This window comes from Telopea speciosissima, chromosome 10, assembly GCF_018873765.1.
Source record: "Telopea speciosissima isolate NSW1024214 ecotype Mountain lineage chromosome 10, Tspe_v1, whole genome shotgun sequence".
NCBI classification, from domain to species: Eukaryota; Viridiplantae; Streptophyta; class Magnoliopsida; order Proteales; family Proteaceae; genus Telopea; species Telopea speciosissima.
The window spans coordinates 31,493,908-31,518,477 of record NC_057925.1 but is presented as its reverse complement, the minus strand read 5'-3'; the positions used below and the strand labels follow the sequence as shown (position 1 = coordinate 31,518,477).

Here is a 24,570-nt window from a genome sequence, read left to right as displayed (position 1 = left end):
ATTTGCTATTTCAAAAACTGCCAAATACTCAGCCTCAGTCGTGGAATCTACTGTTGACTTTTGTTTGACCCTTCTCCATATGACTACCCTCCTGACATGAACAACATACCAGAAGTGTACTTCCTATTATCTTTATCAAACTCGAAGTCCGAATCAGTGTACCCTACTACTGACAAGTTATCTGCACCATAAACAAGGAAATGATCCTTTGTTCTTCTCAAATACTTCATCATCCACTTGACAAGAGAGCAATATTCCTGTCTCGGATTAGGTTGATTTCTGTTAACAAACACTATTGGAGAATAATGCTTAAATGATCTATGACCATCCAAAGCTTTTCTAGTTATAATATTGAATAGAAAGACAGAGTTACAAATAAGCAATGTGGGACTAAACACTACATAATAGAAAAAATAAAATAATGTCTAGAATAACCCTATGGTTCTAACACTCCCCCTCAAGTTGGAGCAAAGATGTCGACCATGCCCAACTTGGATAAATTAGGATGAAACATCTTTCCAGGCAGTCCCTTGGTGGATATATCGGCAAGCTGGTCAGCAGACTTCACAAAAGGAACACAAATCAGCCCTTCTTCCAATTTTTCCTTGATGAAATGCTTATCCACTTCGGCATACTTTGTATGATCATGCTGTACAGGATTATATGCAATGCTGATTGCAGTCTTGTTGTCACATTACATCTTAGGGAGACAGATAGGAATACCAAGGTCATGCAGCAAACCTTTCATCCAAAGCAACTCATAGATGCCTTGTGCCATAGCACGAAATTCTACTTCCGCACTCGAACAAGCCACCACATTTTGCTTCTTGCTACGCCAAGTGACAAGATTGCCACCTACAAAAGAACAATACCCAAAGATAGACTTGCGATCTGGAGAACCAGCCCAATCAGCATCAGTGTATGCTTTTATCCGTAGGTGTTCATGGGGAGACGGAAGAATGCCTTTCTCTGGAGCTGACTTCAAGTAGTGAAAAATACGAAGAACAACCTCCATATGGGAAGAATAGGGATCATGCATGAACTGACTCACAGTACTCACAGCAACAGCAATGTCAGGACGTGTGTGTGAGACATAAATCAACTTCCCCACTAGTCTTTAGTACCGACCTTTATCAACAGGTTCACCCTCTTTTTCCTTGAGACGAACATTAGCATCCATAGGAGTATCTGAAGGGTGATATCCTAACAAACCAGTTTTAGTTAATAAATCTAGGATATACTTCCTTTGGGAGAGAGTGATTCCCTTAGAAGATCTGGCAACTTCAATCCCAAGAAAGTACCTTAGCTTTCCTAGATCTTTGATCTCAAACTCCTGTCTAAGAAATATCTTCTAACGGCTGATCTCATCACCATCATTGCCAGTGGCCACAATATCATCATAGTACATTATGAGAACAGTGATGTTTTCACCAACCCTCTTTATAAAAAGAGTGTGATCAGCATTACTCTGCTTGTAGCCCACAGAAATCATGGCCTTGTGAAACCGGCCAAACCATGCTCGAGGTGACTGCTTCAGCCCATAAAGTGCATGCTTCAATCTACACACTTTGCCTTGGCTTTTGTCATAAGAGAACCCTAGTGGAATGTCCATATACACCTCCTCATCAGGTTCTCCATTGAGAAAAGCATTCTTCACATCCAGTTGTTGTAAATCCCATCTAAGATTGGCTGCACAAGATAACAAAACTCGGATAGTATTTAGCTTTGCAACAGGAGCAAAAGTCTGCTGGTAATCGATCCCATATGTCTGAGTAAACCATTTTGCCACGAGTCGTGCTTTATATCTATCCATAATGCCATCCACCTTCTATTTCACCATAAAGACCCACTTGCATCCAACAATCCTTTTTCCTGGTGGAAGAATCACAAGCTCCCATGCGTCATTTTTTATCAAGGCTTCCATTTCTTCCATTATTGCCGCCTTCTACTTTCCATCTGAAAGAGCTTCTTGCCAATTTTGAGGAATACGAACAGAAGAAAAAGAAGAAACAAAAGCACGAAAAGATGGAGAAAGGGAATCATAAGAAACAACATGAGATATAGGGTGTTGAATGCAAGCCCTAACACCTTTGCGAACAGCAATAGGTAGGTCAAGAGAAGAAGTATTACTAAGTGAAGAAGTGGGTTCTAGATCCGGAGTTGGCAACTGGATGGGTACTTGTGTCATAGTGGATTGAGGCTACTTATGTTTGGTTCTGCTCTTTGCATAAACCTTCAAATTTGATGCATCAATCCTTCGTTGAAATTCACCAATGGTTTTCTAGATTGGAGTTATCTCCCCCTGAGTAGGAATTTCGGTAATCTCCCCCTTAAGAAGAGGAAGGGACAAGAGCAGGAACCTCCCATTGTATAGGGACAGAAGAGGGAGGAACAGAAGCAAGAATGGGAGCAGACTCATCATGCACATCTCTAAGGGGGGTCTATGGCAATACATCTTCACTAGAACTCTTCCCCTGAAGAGGTGGGGATGAATAATAGGAGGGAGTCTCATTAAAGACCACATCCATACTGACCATGGTACGTCGGGCAGGAGTATAATAGCACTCATACCCCTTTTGGGTAGCAAAGTAACCTAAGAAAATACAGCGGAGAGGGGCTCAAGTTTACCAGGGGATTTCGTATCCCTAGCATAATAAACACAACCAAACACCTTAGGGGGAACAGTAAAGGAAGAAGAGCCATGTAATAGCTCAACAGGGGACTTGGAGCCAAGAACTTGAGTGGGCAGCCTATTAATTAAATAGGCTGCAGTGAGGACAGCATCCCCCCAATAAAATGATGGAACATTTCGAGCAAACATAAGTGCTTTAGCCACCTCCAAGAGATGGCGATTTTCCTCTCAGCCACACCATTTTAGGCTAGAGTATCAACACAGCTAGTCTGATGTAAAATCCCATGGGTAGCAAGGTATTTTTGGAACTGACCTTCCATATACTCTGTCCCATTGTCACTTCTCAAGACTTTGAGAGTGGCATTAAATTGGTTTTGAACCATCTTATGAAATTGCTGAAAACAGGAAAAAACCTCATTTTTTGTGTACATTAGATAGACCCAAGTGGATCTGGAATAACAGTCTATGAATGTGACAAACCACCGATGACCAATAATAGAAACTTTACGGCTAGGACCCCACACATCAGTATGAACCAAGTGAAATAAAGAAGAACTTTTATTAGAAATAGAATAAGTTGAACGTTTCTGTTTGGCCAAGACACAAGCCTCACAAAAAAAACTTCCGTATTACAATGTTTAACCAAAGCTGGAAATAAATGGGATAAATTTCTTAAGGGGGGGTGGCCTAATCTAGAATGCCATTAGTGTAATTCAGAGGAGAAAGAAGAAGTCTGACATAGTTGGGAAGGTAATGCTCTTGGAGAGTTGGAGGAAGAAGTCCATCATCAAGTAGGTACAATCCACCATATACTTTACCTGAATCGCCTTCCCCAATTCCAGTTCCTAAAAAACACAATGAGTGGGAAAAAAAAGTCACTTTGCAATTCAGATTTTTTGTAAGACTACTAATAGAGAGAAGATTAGTAGTGAAATTGGGAATATGCAAAACAGAAGACAAGGTAAGAGAAGGGGAGGAGTTAATGGATCATTTTCTGGAAACTGATGAAAGGGGGCTATCAACTACTACTACCTTATCCTTGTCAGAAGTAGGGGAATAGGTATTAAAAAGGCTAAAAGAACCTGTCATGTGATCAGTGGCACCGTAGTCTATGATCCATGGAGTGGAGACAACCGATGCACAGTAACCAACAAAGAAAATACCTGAACGGGAAAAGTGGGAACCTGATGGAGTGGAGTTACCGGTAAGAAGAGATGTAGTAGAGGCAATGGAAGTCTATAACATACGCCTGAAAGCCTGTAATTCTTCCTGGGAGAGACCATGTTCAGCAGTGGTGCTGTAGCTACACTTTCAGTGTGATTAGCCTTATTTTTAGTTTTAGCATGAGCACGTTTGGTCTCAAAATCAGCAGGCTTCCCATGTAATTTCCAGCAATTAGCCTTAGTGTGATATAGTTTGTTGCAATGGTTACACTTAACAAGCTCTTTTGCCGAAGCAGTACCCTCAAATGGAGGAATAGGGCTGGAACCAGCAGGTTGTAAAGCTAATCTCTCAACCGTAGGAGTGAACAATATAGCAGCCCAATGGGTTTCCTCAGTGTGAACAAAAGCAAAGGCCTGCTCCAATGTTGGGAAAGGTACCCGACCAAGAACTTGCACACGAATTAGATCGTATTCAGCATTAAGACCAGCTAAAAAATCATAAACACGAATCTGGTCCACATATTTGCGATAGGCAGCAATGCCTGCAATGTTAGAGGGCTGGAAACGAGAGTAGTGATCCAATTGTTGCCATAAGCTCTTGAGGGCAGCATAATACTTGGAGACAGATAACTTCTTCTGAGTAGTGGCATGGAGTGTCTTACGGATCTCATAAACTTGGGCATCATTCCCCAATTGTCCATAGGTTTCCTTGGCAGCAGTCCATATTTGTGTAGTTGTTTCAAGGAGGAGATACTGACTAGAGAGGTCAGGTTGCATGGAATTCAACAAGAATGACATAACTATAGCATCATTAGCAATCCATCGAGCCTGGAGGGAATCCTCATCAAGGAGCTGTGTAGAGGTGCTAGTAAGATGGCCAGTAAGTCATCTTCCAGCCACAGTTAAGGAGAGAGATCTGGCCGACATTAAATAATTGGTATCATCCAATTTAATAGCAGCAGCATAAGGGAGAAACTTAGTCCTAGACTGACCATCACCTCCAGAAGTAGCAGTAGTAAGATCAGACATCATGAGGGAATCGAGGTACCAACGTAGCCAGCCAATTAAAGAACCAGAAAACCAGATTGATATGGGCAGAATCAATCAGAAATATGGGAAACCAGATGTCTTCAAAAACTTCAATAGAATTGGCTGTAATTGAGGTCGAGTGCACCAATAGGAGAGGGAAAGCTTCCCTCAAAAAAATTCTGCAATCAGATGGCTGAAACCCTAAGATTGATATGGTGTCATGACAGTTGAAATCGATGTAGGGGAATGAGCTGCAACTTGAAAAATCTTCAATTGTCGATGAGGAACCTTGGAAGATGCTGTCTGAAGTCTGCTAGTGGAGCTCCACAGTGAACAATCAACCTCCTAAGCTGATAGGGTTGCTTTTCAAAAAAGGAAGCAGTCCAAAAAATCGCAAAAGAGAGAGAAGGCAGCAGCTATCGAAAAAAATTAGATCATCTATGGTGAGGTGGGATGGAGGGCAGCATCTAGATCATGATACGATCACCTCATTAGTGCTGCCCTTGAAGGATGGAGAGAACCAAGAATAGAAAGAGAGAGAGAAAGGAAGGTGGAAGTGATGGAGAAAACAGGTTTTGTAAACCTAGATCAGAGAATTGGATCTGATGCCATGTTAAACAAAACTATTAGAATGAGAATGCTTGAATGATCTAATCGACCAAGCAAGCCTTTTTATTTATAAATTCAGAATTACATCCTAAAGACAGAAGTACCCCTAGCTTAGCCGACTTCACTAGGCAATACATTAAACATGAAATAAAACCTCAAAAAGAACAGAATACCCCCATAGTATTCTGGTGTACATTATACAACAGAATGGAATTGGGTGGATATGTCCTTTGTCGGCAAATCCAGCTGTGACGCTTGGTGCTGCGGTGCTGCCATTTACCATATCTGAATGGAGTGTAACTTCCGGACATGGTCCTCTCGCTCCAGATTCATCCATGAGATTTGCCATTTGACAATAGAAGCAAGTTATCTGTGATCCCCTCCCAGTGCATTGACTCCCCAAGGAAAAAGCTTACTGTCTCCCTGGTGGCTTCCCATTTCTTTGTATCTGCCCCGTTCCCCTCCTAGCTGAAGGTGGGACTTCGCTTTTGTTCTACATTGCTTCTTTTCTTCTCCGCTGCCTTTATTGGGGAGTTAATTGTATTCTTTCCCCCTTCGTAAAATAATTTCTTGTCCACCCAAAAAAATAAAAGTGGAGTGTTCCACTTAAACAACTTTAAAACAGAAATGTAAAAGGGATTGACTTCTACACCTAATCCAATCCAACGGAAACACTTAATAACATATAAAATCGAAGTAGGACTCTAACTAGACTAAACTAATAAGGCAAATCCCATATTCCTACCCCGTACCCATATTTTAGGCCTATTAAAGTGGTCTATTACAATTTGGACCACTGGCCCAACATGTATAAAACCCATCCCAAGACTTATGTGCACTAAAATAAGCCCACATCTGTGATTTATTTGCATCATTTGTTTGATAACAATGACCGTAGAAGAATACAAATCTTAGCCTCCCCTTATTTCCTCTCCTCCTTTAAAAAGAATCTTTTTTTTTGGTAAAGCCTCCTTTAAAAAGAATCAAAATAAATAAAAAAGAAGAATGGGAAAAGATAAGTGCATACCCTAATACATAGCATTCCAAATGATCTTAACAGAACTCCATATACCATCCCTTTTCAGTTTCCATAAGTTATGGATGAACTTCCATTATATGTTTCCATAAAACGATGGATTAGGGCAATTTGTTTATTATTCATTTTTTTTTTGGTAAAGTGTTTATTATTCATTACAGTGATGAAAATCAGCAGTAAAATTTCATTGTATTGTGTAGCTTGTGTGTGTTACCTAAAAAAACCTTACAAAAGAATTGTGTGTGTGACCTCAAATTTTACATAACAATTTAAATAATTGAATTTACCTTTTTGCTAAATTTTGTCATTTAGTTATTAATGACTTCTGTATTTTAGGTTGTCTTGGGCACAAAAACGTCAGGATGCTTCCTTCCTCCCAGGTATGTGATACCTTATTAAGTATTGCTACAAAGATGACATTTTTGTTTTGTTAGGTTTTCCTAAGAAATTTATATTTTTCTTTCCTATGGGTGCTCATAAGATGAACCCCACATTGGAATTCCTTTCCCCTCCCCATTCTAGGGCAGCTTCCCAGCAACAAATTGTTTTACTGATCCTTTGGAACTGTTCTGCAAGTTGAAGAAAAGACTCCACAATTGAATGAAATACATTATATGGATTTTGTACTTTTGTAGGTGTATCACAATATTTTTTGAATAGGATATATAGGGAAGATATGTCCAAATCTGGGTCCCAGACTCCTGTGATTACTGATCATAACTGGGAAGAACAGAATATTTTTTTGTTTGAGATAAGCAACAACAAAGAAGAAATTCGATAGGACAAAAATTCAAAAAAAGATACAGTACAAGAGGGGCCAAGACAAAGGAGACCCAATAGGAGGTTAACTAGTGGAAAGACTATCTCCCCTACTAACCCCAAAAAATCATGACGCCAAACAAGAACTGAGCATCCTGCCACAACACAAACAGAAAACCCACCTACAAATACGCAGTCTTAAACTGCCCCAAGGAAAAAGACAAGATTGATTTTAGGGGGGAGAGAGAGAGAAATCTGTATCTAAATCTTATTCCCACTCCAGATTAGGATTTTCTGTCCCTTTCAGTATAATTTCTTACACCCTCATAATTTCTTTCTCTCTCCTGGTGGTTCTAATGTCTCCTCTATGATCCGCACCTCACCAACTGGGCTTCTAAGCAACAAACCCTCCTTGATTTTCTTTTTCTTTCTTTTTTTCCCTTTTATTTTTTAGACATCAAGGAAGGATAGGAGCAGCACAAACTCCAAAACCAATCTGGTATTCAGATATCAAAACAACAAAAAAAAAAAAAAAACTCAGCCTTATCCCAACTTAATGGGGTCGGCTACGTGGATCCAAACAAAACAAAATAGAGAAAACAGAGATATACTCAAAAAAAGGGGGAGAAAAGATGGGAGAAGAGGGATGGGGAAAGAGATTAGAAAAGACAAAGGAAAAGGACAAATGGAAGATGAGAAATAAATAGAAAGATGACAATAGGCAAAAGGCACAGCCCAACACGTCAGGATAATCTCAGCTATATTGGGTCTGCGACATGGATCCTTGCCCTCCAATAGGCTCTGTCCGAGGTCATACTTGGGACCAGACCTAGACTATGCATGTCCTTCCTCACCACTTCTCCTATGGTCATTTAGGCCTGCCCCTAGCTCTTTTAACCCCTTCAATCGGAATCATATCACTCCTCCTTACTGGGGCGTCCATAGGTCTCCATTGAATATGACCATACCACCTTAAACGACTCTCTCAGAGCTTGCCATTGATCGAGGCAACTGCCAAGTCCGTTCTTAAATGTTCATTCCGTACTTTGTCCTTTCTTGTTTTTCCACATATCCAACGTAATATCTTCATCTCTGTTACACAAAGCTTATCAATATGACACTTCTTAACTACCCAACATTCTGTCCCATACATCATGGTCAGGCGAACAATAGTCCTATGGAACTTTCCTTTAAGTTTTAGAGGAATACGTAGATCACACAGCTAGGGGTGTCAATGGTTCGGGTTGGGCCAGGCCTGCCCTAAACCCTAACCCAACCCTAGAGGCCTTAACCTAAACCCTAACCCAATCCAACCCTGGCAAGGCCTAAGAAACCCTCAACCCAGTCCAACCCTGCTAGGGTTTTCCCTAACCCGACCCGACCTTGATTGACCCTGATTGGGTCGGGTAGGGTCGGGTTGGCCCTGATTGACCCTGTCTGAACCCCAAGCATAAACAGAGCATTGAGGTGTTAATGTTTTATTGCGTTTAAAAGCTGAGGGAGAAGATGAGGATGAAATGCAGAAGAGAAATCTAAAGAACCCAAGTGGAAAGATACCTGACAAAAAAAATGGTCTCTTAAAATTGCATGTGTGGAACTGAAACCAACAGTAGTTGTTATCGTGAAAGGGGTTGAGGGAGTTATATAAACAGAGAGCAAAGCATGGCTGAGTTGGATCTAAATTGTTATCTTCTTGTTTAAGAATATGAAAACAACAAGTTACTGGGGGGAGGGGGGAGGGGGGAGTTGAAGCCATGAAGGAAGAGAAGGGGGAGAGAAATGATACAAGCTCTCCGTTTGGGAATTAATCACAACACAACCACTTGACAAATTAGTTAGTGCCCAAATCTTCTCCCATTTGGTTAGCTAACTTTTCCAATATATTATTGCTGAAAACAATGCATAATGGAGATGTGGTCGCTTAAGAGGAACAGAGGAAGAGAAGGAAGCAAGCAAGCGAAAGAGTGAGTGCAAATGGTTTTACCGCCAGAGAAGCTTGGGTTTGAACTGTTAGCTTTCTAAAATCTCAAGAACTGAGCAGATTTGATGCTTTCTTTTGTGGCTATTCCAGTGATCAAGAACATCGAAAAGAACTAGGAAGCCAAGCATGTTCAACTTCTCGCAGATTCACAATCCATCCATCAATGGGAAATTGGTATCGTTTTCTTCCATTTCTTTTTCCTTACTCAGGGAAGAAGGAAGAGGAAGGCAGCTAGCGACGGCTATTCTCCCTTAAAGTGATGAAAATTGAAAATTGAAAAGGGATTTAGGGTTTAGCCGTCCCTTAGGTCTTTTTTGTCTTTTCCTTTTTAATTTTTCTCAGTTATATCTATAATATATACATTATTATATACTTATAACTAATACAGGGCCGAGCCGGGCTAGGCTAAGCCCAGGATCTTATCCCGAACCTGACCCGACCCTACCAGGGTCAGACTAAAACTCAACCGTAACCCGCCCTTCGGACTGAAAAATCAGGGTTGGGTCCGATCCGGGCTCAGGGCATGTTCGGGCGGGTTCGGGCCATCCGAGCATTATTGACACCCCTACACACAGCACTCCGGACGTACCTCTCCACTCATCCAACCCACTTTAATTCTTTGTGTAACATCATCCTCTATGTCACTTTCTCTATTTATGATTGATCTCAGGTATCCAAAATAGTCACTTTGCGGTATCTCTCTTTCCTTAATTCGCACCATATCAATATCCATCAAGGTATGGCAAAAATTACACCTCATATATTCCGTCTTCGTTCTACTAATCTTAAATCCTCTTCTTTCCACGGTTGACCTCCAAAGTGTTAATCCCTTCGTTTGTCTCATCCACCAAAACGATGTCATCAGCAAAGAGCAAACACCATGGGGCCTCGTCTTGAATGCTATTGGTTATATCGTCCATGTTAAGCGCAAAAAGGTAAGGGCTTAGGGCTAAGTCTTAATGTAATCCAATCATAATTAGGAATTCCTTGCCCTGACCTCCCACAGATCTCACTCTAGTCACCATGCCCCTCACATATATCTTTAATGGCATCCACATATTTATTTGACACCCCCCTCTTCATTAGAACATGTTGGATTAGATCTCTAGGGACTCGGTCATAGGCTTTTTCCAGGTCGATGAAGAACATATGGAGATCCTACTTGCTATCTCTATATCTTTCCATAAGCCTCCTCAATAAGTAGATAGCTTCAGTCATGGATCTACCTGGCATAAAGCCAAATTGGTTCATCGAGAAAAGAGTCTGTCTTCTCAATCGGGCTTCAATAACCTGCTCCCAAAGTTTCATTGTTGCGACTCATTAGCTTTATGCTTCTGTAGTTATTGCAGCTTTGATATCACCTTTATTTTTGTAGACTGGGATGACAATACTTCTCCAATCATCTGGCATCTTCCTTGTGTTCACAATCTTATTAAACAGCTTGGTTAGCCAATAAACCCCACAACCTCTTAAAGTTTTTCGCACTTCTATTGTACTCTCATTTGGGCCTGTTGTCTTACCTGCTTTCATCTTTCTTAGGGCTTCTTTAACTTCCACCACACTAACCTTTCTTACATAGCTATAATGTGTGGTATCATGTCGAATAGCGTACTCGTCTGGGCCAATTCTACTCGACCTATCTCCATTTAGTATGTCACAGATATACTCGTCCCATCTCTTTAGAATGTCCTCATCTCTTACTAACAAATATTGCTTAAATTTAGCACATAAATTGAACCAAGATAAGTTTTAGGAAGTTACTTCTTTCTTGAAGATTCAATTCAATTATTTGCAAAGATCATGAATCTCCTTTTAATGTTGTCATGGGAGCTTAGATGAGTATGGAAGACATTTGACTCATTTCCCCAATTTTTATCATTTCGATTTGAAAATTTGCATTTTATATGAAAGAATATACGTTTTGATCATTTCAACCAAAGTTGTGACTTCGAAAATTTTGTATCACTTATTTTTGTGACATGCCATATTCTTGTATTTCCAATATGATTTCAATTTGTTGAAATCCTTGAATAATGGCTTGTCAATGAGACAGGGGCCATGCCTTTATTTATAATCATAAAATACTACAAATATGGAAGACTTGCCTAACACTCAACTAGCACATTTAACATGTGCATAATGAACCTAGACACTATAGGTACAAGGACGATATTACCCCTGAACCCATATTACAACACTACCCCTCAAGTTGGTGCATACATATCAAACATGCCCAACTAGCTAACAATAGAACAAAATAATTTACTACCAATTCCCTTAGTAAGAATATCAGCCACTTGATCACTAGACTGCACAAACGGAATACAAATGACTCCTTGCTCTAGCTTCTCCTTGATGAAGTACCGATCAATTTCAACATGTTTGGTGCGGTCATGTTAGACTAGATTGTGGGCAATGCTGATTGCAGATTTGCTATCATAATAGAGTCTCATGGGAAGATCAACTGACATTTCAAGATTTTGAAGAAGCCCCTTGAGCCAGAGAAGTTCACAGATGCCTTGTACCATGGCTCTAAACTCAGCTTCTGCACTTGACCGAGCTACCACTGTTTGCTTCTTGCTTCTCCAAGTACTTAAGTTACCTCCAACATAGGTGCAATATCCAGAAATGGACCTTCTATCATCAAGCTGCCTACCTAATCTGCATTAGTATAAGCTTCCACTCGGAGATGACTATGTGAGGAATATAGAACTCCTTTACCAGGAGAGGACTTCAGGTACCTTAGAATCTGGTATGCTGTTTGCAAGTGAGAAGAGTAAGGATCATGCATAAACTGGCTAACTATACTTACTGCAAATGCAATATCTGGTTGGGTATGGGATAAATATATCAATCTCCCAACCAATCTATGATAACTTCCTTTATCCACAGGGTCACCTGCTTTACCTTTCAAATGTGTGTTGGGTTCCAGAGGTGTATCGGCAGGTTTACACCAAAGCATCCCAGTGTCACTCAATAAATCAGGAGTATACTTTCTCTGGGAAAGAGATATACCTTTGGCTGAATAAGCAACCTCTATTCCCAAGAAATATCACAATCTGCGCAAGTCTTTGACTTCAAACTCAGTACCCAAGTAGGTCTTCAACTTCTGAATTTCTTGTGTATCACTTCCAGTAATCACTATATCATCTACGTAGACAATCAAAATAGTGATATGCTGTGCCACTCTTTTAACAAACAGTGTGGGGTCAGCATTGCTCTGCTTATTTCCATTGGCAACCATGGCTTTATGGACCGACCAAACCAGACCCTGGGAGACTGCTTTAAGCCGTATAATGCCTTCTTCAACTTACATACCTTTCCCTTGGTGTCTGGTGAGGCAAATCCAGGAGGTATCTCCATATAAACATCTTCTTCCAACTCTCCATGTAGGAAGGTATTCTTCACATCAAGTTGTTGAAGATCCCAACCTTGATTCACAGCACTAGAAATAATGACTCCTACTGTATTCATCTTTGCCACAGAAGCAAAGGTCTCTTGATAGTCGATTCCTCGGGTTTGAGTGAACCCTTTGGCAACCAATCTTGCTTTATACCTTTCTACTGAGCCGTTGGACTTGTGCTTCACAACAAAGGCCCATTTGCAGCCAACGGGTTTCTTTCCTGGAAGAGGAATCACCAAATCCCAGGTCTGATTTTTCTCTAGGGCACGCATTTCTTCATTCATCGCATCTTTCCATTTTGGTTCTGCTACTGCTTCCTGCCAATTGTTAGGAATAGTAACAGAGGATAATGAAGACACAAAGGCGTGGAAAGGAGTTAGAGAGTTGTATGACACAAAATTGGAAATTTGGTGTTGTATACAACTCCGCTTTGATTTCCGAATAGCAATAGGTAAATCCAAACTAGGATCAGACGGAAGTTTACCAGGAGAGTGAGTGGGATGACTCGGAGCAGGTGCTGATTAAGTAGGATTAGTGGTGGTGTTCTCTTTATACAAAGGTCGAAAAGATGTTCCCTGAGAATAGCTCTTCTTCAAACTTTTCTCCCCTAGACTGGTTGCTGCTCAATCTATCCCATTTCTTGTTCCTAACTTATAGTCCCATCTAACAGTTCCACAGAAGAATCCTCTATAGTAGGTATATGAACATCCAAAGGAACAATTAGTGGGACCTCTGAATCACTCCTTGCAGAGGTACCAGTGATTTAAAGTAGGCCTTTGATTCGCGAAACACAACACCTATGGTATCAAAGAATTTTTTGGTTGGAGGGTGATAGCATTTGTATCCCTTTTGAGTAGCCGAGTACCCTAGAAAAATGCACCGAAGCCCTTTGGGGTCAAACTTTCCGTGAACATGGTGGTTTCTGGCAAACACCACATCCAAATATTTTGGGGGGCACAATAAAGGTAGAAGAATCGAACAGTATATCCAACGGGCAGCGACCTCCTAAGACTCGGGAAGGAAGCCAATTGATAAGGTAAGTGGTTGTAAGAACTGCATCACCCCAAAATCGAGGAGGAAAGCAAACATCAGAGATCGATCCACCTCGAGCAAATGCCGATTGTTGCGTTCAACTACGCCATTCTGGGCAAGAGTATCCACACAAGAGGTTTGAAGAATCCCATGGTTATCCAAGTATGACCGAAAGGCACCATCCATATATTCTTTGCCATTGTCAGACCAAAGAATTTTTTTTGTGGCATCGAACTGGGTCTGAACTATCTTATGAAACAGGGTAAAAAAGGGGAAAACATCACTCTTATTATGCATCAAGTAGACCCAAGTAGTCCGACTATAACATTCAATGAAGGTGACAAACCATCGGAAGCCAGAAGTAGAAACATACCGAGCAAGGCCCCAAACATCAGAATGTATCAAACCAAAAGGAGAGATAAATTTCTATTATCAGAAATGGGATATATTGTTCGAGTCTACTTGGCTAAAATGCAAGCATCACACGAAAGATTATATTTATTACATCTTTTAACTAAGCTAGGAAGAAGATCAGATAAAACCCTCATCAGGGGATGGCCCAAACGACGATGCTAATTATTTAACTCCAAAATAGCAGAATTGGATTCAGTACGCGAAGGTTGAGATGACAAGGCTGCCAGTGAACCATCAAGTACATAGAGACCACCAACTACTTTACCACATGCAATCATACGACCTGTCTCCAAGTTCTGAAACAAACAATGGTCAGGGAAAAAAGTCACTTTGCAATTTAAATCTCTAGTAATACTACTAATTGAGAGTAAATTAGTAGAGAATTTTAGAACATGAAAGACAGAGGACAGGCAAAGAGAGGATGTACACTGTACAGATCCCTTTCCCGAGATAGGAGAAAGAGACCCGTCAGCCACACAAACTTTAGTATGACCGGATAAAGGAAAATACTTGAAAAAAATAGAGGAAGAACCTGTCATATGATCGGTTGCTCCAGAGTCAATCACCCAAGAATCGGGTATGACCGTGGAGCAGTTCCCCCACCAAATGAAATCTTTGAGGAAGGATTGGTATGAGGGGAAAAAGGCACAGAAACAGCCGAGGCAGCCAATGAAGAAGATGCAGATGCTGAAGAAGATGTGTCCGAACAAGATCATATCCCTAAGATTTTGTAGTTCAGCCACAACATGAGAAAGAGATTGCTCGGGCTGCTCTTCAGTGGAGGCCTGATGTGCGTGCTATTGGACCGATTGGAACCCCCTCTCCCCCGCCCCCGAGTATCAGCAGGGCGACCATGTAGCTGCCAACAGCGGTCCTTTGTGTGCCACTCCTTCCCACAGTGATCACATTTAATAGGAAGGTGATCCCCAGATGGGCGATCACTAGTAACAAAACACGAAGAATTGCCACGGGCAGAGGATTGAGCACCAGAGAGAAGAGCCGATCTTTCCTAATTAATAGGATTAACCATAGCTGTACGTTGGCTGTCTTCAGCAGAAAGAATCGCATATGCCTGCTCAAGAGTGGGCAGAGGATCACGATTCAAAATGTTTGCCCGGATCTGATCAAACTCAATATTGAGGCCGACCAAGAAATCAAAAGCCCAGAAAATCCAACTACTGCCACATAGTGCACATGGTGTTATAATATTGAGAAAGTGACAACTCCAACTGCTTGGTAGAGTGAATCTTGTGACGGAGCTCATAGCACTGGCCTGCATTCCCAACCTAAGAATACGTGTCCTTGGCCATTTTCCATATCTTGGTCGCTGAATCAAGAAGAAGATATCTACCGGCAATCTCTTGCTCCATGAAATTTGCCAAATAGGACATAACCAAGAAGTTAAAATTCATCCACCGATCTTGGGCATGACCGGTCTTAGTAGGCCTGGCAGAAGTCCCTGTGATGTAGCCAGAGAGACCACGGGAACCAATGGCAAACAAACAAGAATGAGACCACAGTAGGTAATTGGTCCCATTTAATTTTATAGGACTGGTTGGAAAGGAACAAAATCACGCTGCGATGTGCCATCAGGGCTAATGGAAGCAGATATAATCTCAGAGGAGTCAGGCATTGTGGCTGGTCACAGGAAAAATCTCAATAACAGAAAAGAAAAAAATGTAGAATTGTTCACTGCATAGGGAAAAAAAATTGGCAGAGAAAAGAGCCCTTGGTGGGAGTCAACTCACCACCAAGGGATGGTTTAAAATAATCGCATGGTGGCTGGAAGGCCTCAGGCAAGAAAAAAAGGTGGGAGGAAGGGTCGCGGGAGGGTGGCGGTGGTGTGAGAAGGTGGTGGGAGGCTGGCGGAAGGCTGGCGGTGGTGTGGAGGACCTGGCAGTGGTGTTTAGGTGCTGGCGGAAGGCTAGCGGAGGTGGTGGCTGCTGGCAGTGGTGCTGTTAGGATGAAATCACGATAGAGAAAAGAGAAAAAAAAAAAAAAAAGGGAAAGATTTTAGGTCCCATATTCTTGGATTTTTGGCTCTGATGCCATGTTGAAATCCTTGAATGATGGTTGTCAATGAGACAGGGGCCGTGCCTTTTTTTATAATCTTAGAATACTACAAATATGGAAGACTTGCTTAACACACAACTAGCACATTTAACATGTGCATAATAAACCTAGACACTATTGGTACAAGGACGATATTTACCCCTGAACCCATATTACAACACATTTCAAGGTCTTGGGAAACTGAAATATTTTGCAAAAGTTTGACCATTTTGATTAAATTTTGAAACTCGGCCTATTACAAATGTAATAAGATGGCCCACACCATATGAAAGCCATCCTCCATGTATGAGACTGAAAAATAACCTCCTTGCTTTAACTTGTAGGCTGGCCCAAGAGTTAGAATAACCCTAAGACCTCTTGTGAGGAAATTGGCATTGAGAAGTGCCTGACTAGATATGAAGTAATTAAACAACTTGATTATGCTTAAATTTTTAATATTTCATACTATTGAATCTTAGGTCTTGCAGATCCTTTTGCTTATATCAGTTATTGAATACTGTTTGTTTGTTGACTAGCAGGTACTCAGATGGTTTTCTTCATACTAAACGTGGTTGTAGGGATTGGCCTGTTAATGACATTCAAACCATTTCTTGCGCTACCAAGCACTAGACTAAAATAAAACCAATCGTACCTCAGGCTGAAAGGATCATCAGGGTAAATCATCCCCAATCCATTCGATGTAGTTGAAATAACTGAATTTTGGGTTGTCCGGTCAAGTAATGGAAACTCAATGGAATTCATAACTGTCATTGTTGGGATGGATTAAGGATTTCATTGTAATTATTAGTACAAAGATGGTATGCATTATTGGCCACAGCATTTATCAAAAAGCCAAGAGGGACAAGGTCATATTGTTTTGTCTGCTTACAAGTATTCTGTATATTATATGTGATGAACGACATTTGATGTTATTATCTATTCAAATACCATTTAATAGTTTATGCCCCTCCAAATTATTCATGGTTTCGCTTGAGGGGTACAGTAGGGTTTTATGTTTTTTGTCTTATTCTTGGTGAGTATGACGCTTGGATGACGCAGTTTGAATAATGATTTATTAATTACATCTATGCTTTGAAGAATAGAAGCTTAATGATGCAAACTGAGCTTGCACATTTGTCTGCCATTAGTTTACAGGAACTTTTATGTATATGAACGTACTGACTGAACTACAAACTGTAGAGATTACTTATTTTACAGGGTTCTTCTGGACTAGAATTATCTTACCTAGCCGGTTCCTCAACACCAAGAAAAAAATATCATTGATGGGTAATGTAAGAAACTGTGGATCATGGTTAGTTTTGATGATCTTAGTATGTTTTAGACTAACAGGAAGAGGGAGAAAGCTGTTTGATTCGGGGAAATGAAAAGATCATTGATGCATGTAATGTGTAAAGAATTGGAGCACATTATATGAGATTAGATTACCAATATTTAGATGATCAAATAAAAGAGAAGGCAAGGCTCAAATATTAGAGAATTAATTAGGGAATGAAGTTCTATTTTGCTCCATTCCCCAATTTTTTTAGTTCCAGCCAAGATCCCCAAAATCAAACACAAATTTTACAATTTGTTCATTCTTGGCTTAGACAAGCTTGTCATGGATGCTTAAAAAAATTGGAGGCATTCCAAGGGAGACTGACTACTGATATACCAGGCACTCCACAAGAAACAAAGTTAAGCACAAGAAAATATGGAAATGTGGGAGTCATTGAAATTTTTTGAAGTAAAATAGAAGAAGCAATAAGAAAACTAAACTATCTGGAATTGTTTAAACCCTCTAGAAGATCTTATTAAGAAATGGTTGGATCTTTTGAGTAAATTGGAAGAAAATTGGAGGATTATGCAGGTAGATATCAAATAGAATATGGTTGAACCAAGTAGCTAAAAAATACAAACTTTTTGGGGATAAGCAATAAACTAAAAATGAACGATTGGGAACTTAAAAAATATGAATGTAAGATGGATTTCTAAGAGAAAAATACTAGATTTTTTGTGAGCATTTAAGAATTGTAATGGCTTCAAAAAATACTAACAATTTGAAAGACAAAAGGGGGGGGGTACCTAGTGAACGAGGCTGGGATGTATATGGCATGTGTTTGCATGTACATGGTATCTATGTGGCTTTTGAATGCATGATGGATGATGATTCATTGCATGATGATGCATGTGCATGTATGATAATGATGGTATGCATGGGATCATATGGATATGACATGATATGATACCTGATGCCATGGTATGGCATATAGTGATGATGGATGCATGTAGATGATGATGATGTGATGCATGATGAATGGCATGACATGCATAATAATGATGATGAGATGCATGGGTACATGATACAATACATATGTGATGATGGTATGTATGTGATTCATGATGTATGATTATTAATAATAGAGTGGCAGAAAATTTTGCACCCTAGATGCATGTAGAATGATGATGTGGCATTGTAATTCAAGGTGATAGCACACATCAGTAGACAAGAGCATTGGCCCTTGGATCATGGCCACGACAGCATGGTCATAAGGCCACCTAGGCTCGGTCATATTTAGCAACAAGCTTGGGCACCGCACAAGAGCTCATAGGCACATGGCCAGCATAGGCCCATAAGGCAATGGCACTTGTAGGTACCACGCCCTCCGGATGCGGATTTCTCCACCTTGCGGGTGGGGTCCGTTGGTTCTCATGGCCCCTTGGTGACAAAGGTTATGTATGGCATCGAGTTTTGATGTATCAACATAGGGGTTGTGATCATGCTTCATAAATTAAAATAAATGAAGTCGCCACCTAGAATTCGGGTCTATGACCCAAATGCATGTAGCCCATATGGGGTGAGCGGAAAGAACAACGTGATTCCATATGGTTTAGTCAGAGAGTCGAATAAGTGATTAGGTTACGAGCGTGGGAAGGTATTAGCACCCCATCTCGTCCGGTTAAAACAATCTTTCTACTAGATATTAGATTTCAAAAATTCTCCTATATTACCACGTTTTATACTAACATGCAAAGCTAGATTATATGCATCAAACATGAGAAAGAAAGGAATAAAAATTTATTTATTATGTGCACTAAATTAAACTACTTTAATGGTATACATTATATCCAAAGCAAAGGAAAAATTAGAGATGTATACCACGGCTCAGGTGGAAATGGACGATCGGCTTGCCTCTCTTTTGTTGGACAGAGTAATTGCTATGTAAAAAGGATTTTACTATTCAGGCTTTGGGCAGAGTAACAGCTAGAAATGGGACATTCACTAGTAAGACTTCGGGCAGAGTAACAGTTGTATATGGGACTTTTGCTTCTAAGACGTCGAACAGAGTTACAACTGTATATGAGACTTTCACTATTAAGACCTCGGGCAGAGTAACGGTTGAATATGGGCCAAGTATGGATAGGAAATGTGAGAAATGGGGTTTTAGATGATTCAGCTCTCAGAAACGAGAGTCTAATCCATGGAGAGGGATGACTAAAGCTTGAAAAAGAGGCTAAAAAGGGTGTATGAAGGCTCAAGAGAAACAAAATGGGGGGAGTGGGCGTGTGGAGCCCATACAAGGATGATCAAATGAGGGTGGGGGTTACCCCTATTTATAGGGGTAATCTAGTCAAACGCAGCGCCGCAGAGGCAACCACGGTGCTGCAATAAATAATACACGACACTGCGATTACATTATGTTGATGACACCCACGCTGATGCTGCGATTTGGTCCCTCCCACTAGCTGGACCGTCGTGGTAGGCGAAGGTGCGCAGTACCTCCTTCAACATTTGGTAAAATGGTCTTTTAAATTATTTTTAGGGATGTGAGGGTGTTATGGCTTGTGTGCAGGGGCAAGAATCCATCTTGAGAGAGATACCGATGTTTGTCGAGGTCCAGTTGTTGTCATCATTGAGGGGGTGATAAAATTCAGTGTCTATAATATCACACCAAGAGAACAACTGCCATGGGGCATGACCCCCGCATGCTGGGCAGCATGCCTGCAGAGGTCCCTGCGTGGAGGCTGCCATGTGGAGCCTACATGCATTGGCAAAAGGTTCTTGAGTGAATCATGGTTTTGATATTTTCATCGATGACCTGTGTCCAATTCACACTTAGAAAATATTAGGAAGGTAAAGCTTGAAGCTATCGATAATGCAAATGTCAGACGCATTTTGTAGATCCTAAGATGGAGATGATGGTTGTGAGCTTTGTTCTTCAAGTGGCTAGTACACTGATGAATTTTTCTCTATTTTCATTTGTAGGTTGAGTTGAATGTGATGTATACATCTAGTTGATCATTGTCGGGATTAGTGAATTCAATTTTGTCATTTTATTTGCATTGTAAGGGACCTTGGAATGGGTGCTTCGAAGGTGTTCATCTAATTGTCGGTAAATGCTAGACCCTCATAGTTGGAGCTCTGAGTGTTTTGGGCTTGTGGCTCGTAGTGTAATGACCCCGATTAGCTAGACCTATCCGGGCTCACAATGCCCGAGCCGAGTGGGATCACATAGGAAAAACTATAAATATCATTCTATAAAGGGTGGAACACCCAAAAGCTTCTACTAGTAAACGTCCATAGAAACAGAAGTCTCAGAAGATAGGGTTAGTAACATACAATTAGAGTATATACATTCATTGGTTCATCACTTCACTTCTTCCTTCGCTTTTCACTCTTTCCCTTGCTAAGTAAGTAACATACAAATTCATCTCACTCCTACCTGCTAAGTGAGGAACTATCATTACATCTCACTCCTCCCCCTACTAAGTGAGGTATAGTCAATACACTTGCTCTTCCCCTGCTAGGTGAGGTATCATATATTTTCATCTCACTCCTCCCCTTACTAAGTGAGGAACCGTTTATTATCTCTCACTCCTCTCCTTGCATAGTGAGGAAACATTCATTACATCTTGTACATTTCATTACTTTCTTTTTCAATTTTCATCATCATTTTTCATGTATCGGATTAAGCATATACCTAACAACATGCTATCATTAACAATGCATTGAAGTTGTGTTATGTTCACTAACATGAAACATGTCATTTCAATGTCAATGAATCATTTCATTCATTCATGTTCTTCACTACTATGCATATAAGCATTCATTTTCAACTCATCATTCATGGTTTGCTTGGGTATATACATGTGTAATTGGTACAAACAAATACAAGGTCATTTGTGTACATTAACACAACTCATACATGGCATCATATGGTGGTGAAACACCCATTTACACATTTCATTCATACACCATAATGTATTACATAATCCCTAGTTAGCTAAGTCCTACTCACCTCAATCCTTGTCAATCAATAATTCTCCAAGTACTTGATTAAGTACAAAGTCCTACATAGGGGAAAATTTTACAATTAAATGGGGGGTTCTAAGGTCAAAGATTGCTTATAAGGTGAAGCCCTAAAATTCCCCATCAAATCCCTTAAAAAATTCCCATTTTTGTGTCATCTAGATAAAGATATGATCAACTGTCTTTTACTGGACGAAGCTCCGATCGACTGCTTCCCAATAGGTCATTAGTCCTCTAACATTCTATTTTCAGAAATTCTACTCACAGAGAGCATTAGGACATAATCCAGTTGACCCCCACTGGGTCCGTCAGCATCTGATTGATTGCTTCTTCGGACTAGTTGATCTGTTCTTGCAAAATTCTGCTCATAAGAACATTTCCTCCATGGATTTCCAAGGAACACCTTGGGGTTCCTACCTCATCTAGACCGATCTATGAACTCTAAGGTCAATGCTCACATCTGAGCTAACAGGAACCCAAAATCCAACATCAACTTGACTCAGTCATCTTTAATTAAACAATAAAAGGTCTTACCCCTTTGATTTCTCTACTCTATTCAAGAAATAGCATAAATCCTCTCACTTGCACAACTTTTGTCATAACCTCTCTTCAAATTCTGAGAATAGCCACATGCACACTGACAATGGAGAATTGAATTGATCGATTCATCGGATCCTAGGTCAGGACTCGAATCCGCAGCTTCCGCCTTGACAGGGCGGTGCTCTGATCGATTGAACTACAATCCTAGAAAATTAGGTGTACAACCTAAAAAAAATTAGAATTATTCATTGGATTTCATTCAAACATATAGTTTCGTTGTGTTGTAACGGAGACACAAATGATATAAATTAAAAAAAAAAAAACGATTTTTTGATTTGTATAAATGCAGTAGACTCATAATGGGCGGCTAATTCATGAATTGAATAAAATGGGCCTTTTTAACTCAGCGGTAGAGTATCGTAGCTTTCATACGGCGTCAGTCATTGGTTCAAATCCGATAAAGGGAGGATGATATGACTGTTAGACATATAGAAAGAGAATCTCTAATCGTGATATACCTTTATCTATGCCGATTTGATCTTGACAGCATCAATGATATTGCTTTGAACTGTTGATTGCTCAGCATAGTTTCCTGGATTTCCTACAGAAGGACAAAACGGGAGCTTTAAGTGATAGGGGCTCTGATTTTCTTTCCTTGTTAAAGGGAGCAAGGCTGGGCTCGCCCTAATCAATAAGTGGGAGAGGGAAGGGATTGAAACACTCTCCTGATGACATAGCTGAAGGTTGATGCCATGGTAACTTTAAACTAGAGGGTACCTATCATGAAATTGTTAGGCACTATCTAATAGGTTGAAGTATAAAAAAAGAAATCCTTTGTATATACATTTGAACCACTATTGTTCATATTTCTTTTTAGCGAGAAATAGAAGAAGCCATATAGGGGTTTTATCAGGCCTACTCATACTAACCGAGTACGTCGTTCCAATCATATTTTTGTTCCTCTTGTTTGATTTGTTGATGTTGATACCTTTTTACCTCGGTATAGAGCCTGAACTTATTGCCATTCACACCTTTTGGATGATAAGCCCTGATTAAATGATATGGGCTTATAGAACCATTAGGGAGGAGATTATGGGTATGTTAAGGCCCAATAAAGACTATGGAGAAGCCCCCTCTTTTTCTTTCAATAGTGGGCACCTGGATCTCTTATTCCTTCAAACCAAAGCATTCCCTCCCCTTTGCTAGCGGACTGTTCCTCCCTCACCAGTACAAACAAATCCTGTTCTACTTTAGCCCCCACCAGTATTTAATAGATGCAGTTTGTAGGGCCCTATTCAGTTTATTAATAGTAGAGGGCCAACTAGCCAATCTTAGAGTAGGATTTGATCCAATAGATTTAGATACCTAACATTATCTGGGTTGCCCTTTTGACACGAGTATTGGGCAAATAAATGGCTTTACTAGGGGCATCTAGAACCCTAACCTGGTGTAGCATCCTCCCAGATATAAGGTTTCGTTGATTGCAATCCATTCTATCAGGAGAAATATTGCCCTTGATTTAATAGCTTAGTATAGAACCATTCGAAGGGAAAAGGTCCAGATGGGCTTGGCCGGTGGTATAAGATGTAGCGCGTGAGCAAGTTCTAAATGAGCCCCTCCTGATTGATAAAGCTATCCTTTCCCCCTTATGGGATATATGCTTCATTAAATCCCTCCTCTTGCTAGTATTCAATCCCCGCCATCTTCTCAACTAATTACTATCCTAGTAGAGGGGCTTTCCCTCTCTCAATTGTGGTAGCTTGAATCTACTAATTTGTGTTAATTGGCGATCATCATGCATAGCCCCCCCCCATCGATAGTTGTGCATCTTCTCTCCGTTCGGGCCCCTGTTGGTGGTTTAGAGTAAAGGGTAGGTGGATTCCGGATTAGTAGTGGATTGCACTGGATTATTAGCAACAGTAACTCTCGTAGGAATAGATGGAAGACCTAGCTCTTACATCACAGTGCCTGACCACTCGAATAGAGCTCCTTATGTTTCCGATTCCCCCTCTCAATGCATCCTAGGATCTCCTCTCGATCGGCACTTAACTATCCCATCCCGCATCAGAGATGAGTGCCCCCCTTTTACTTAAAGACAGCCCTTCTCCTTCCAATCTTGAACTCTCAGAAAGAATTAGCCGAGGTTTGTTCTTAAGGAACTTTATTCCAATTGATGTCACTTCCCACCATCTGTCGTAAGTGTCACTTCTATGGCTACAACTTTCTTTCCTTTTCAAGAGTAGTCACCTTACTAAGAAAAAGAAAACCCTCAAAAAAGAATCCAACTCTTTTAACATAAAATAACATAAATGTAGCCACTAGAGCCATTCGAAAAAGGGAGAAATTAGCACTACTTAGTGAAATAGGTTCTTTTAGAATCAATTTTGGACCGCCTTCATTAAAGCCATCACCCAAGGCTTTGAGTACTTTCATATATACTCTTTCCCTGTTTGAGAATTCTGTTGGGAGAAAGGCGACTCTTGTGATGCTTCGACATTATTGAAAGGAGGGAGGGTATCTAGACATCTAATCCATGCAGGTATGCCAAATGACTTTCTCTTTATCACGAGGAAAGGAAATGGAATTGAGCAAACGATGTATAATAAGAAGCT

The 24,570-nt window shown here is 40.5% G+C and overlaps 1 protein-coding gene across 2 annotated transcripts in view; it reads left to right on the top strand.

The window, feature by feature from the left end:
- Positions 1-16,791, top strand: part of LOC122643963 (protein ZINC INDUCED FACILITATOR-LIKE 1-like) — a 127,646-nt gene extending 110,855 nt beyond the window's left edge. The window contains exons 16-17 of one of the 2 annotated variants that reach the window (XM_043837543.1): positions 6,806-6,849; positions 16,650-16,791. In XM_043837543.1, coding sequence (XP_043693478.1) covers positions 6,806-6,849; positions 16,650-16,750 — 145 coding nt within the window. In that variant the 3' untranslated portion in view covers positions 16,751-16,791. Of the gene's footprint in view, positions 1-6,805; positions 6,850-16,634 lie in introns of both variants that reach the window. The other variant, XM_043837544.1, reaches the window with a different exon arrangement.
- The last annotated feature ends 7,779 nt before the right edge of the window (positions 16,792-24,570 follow it).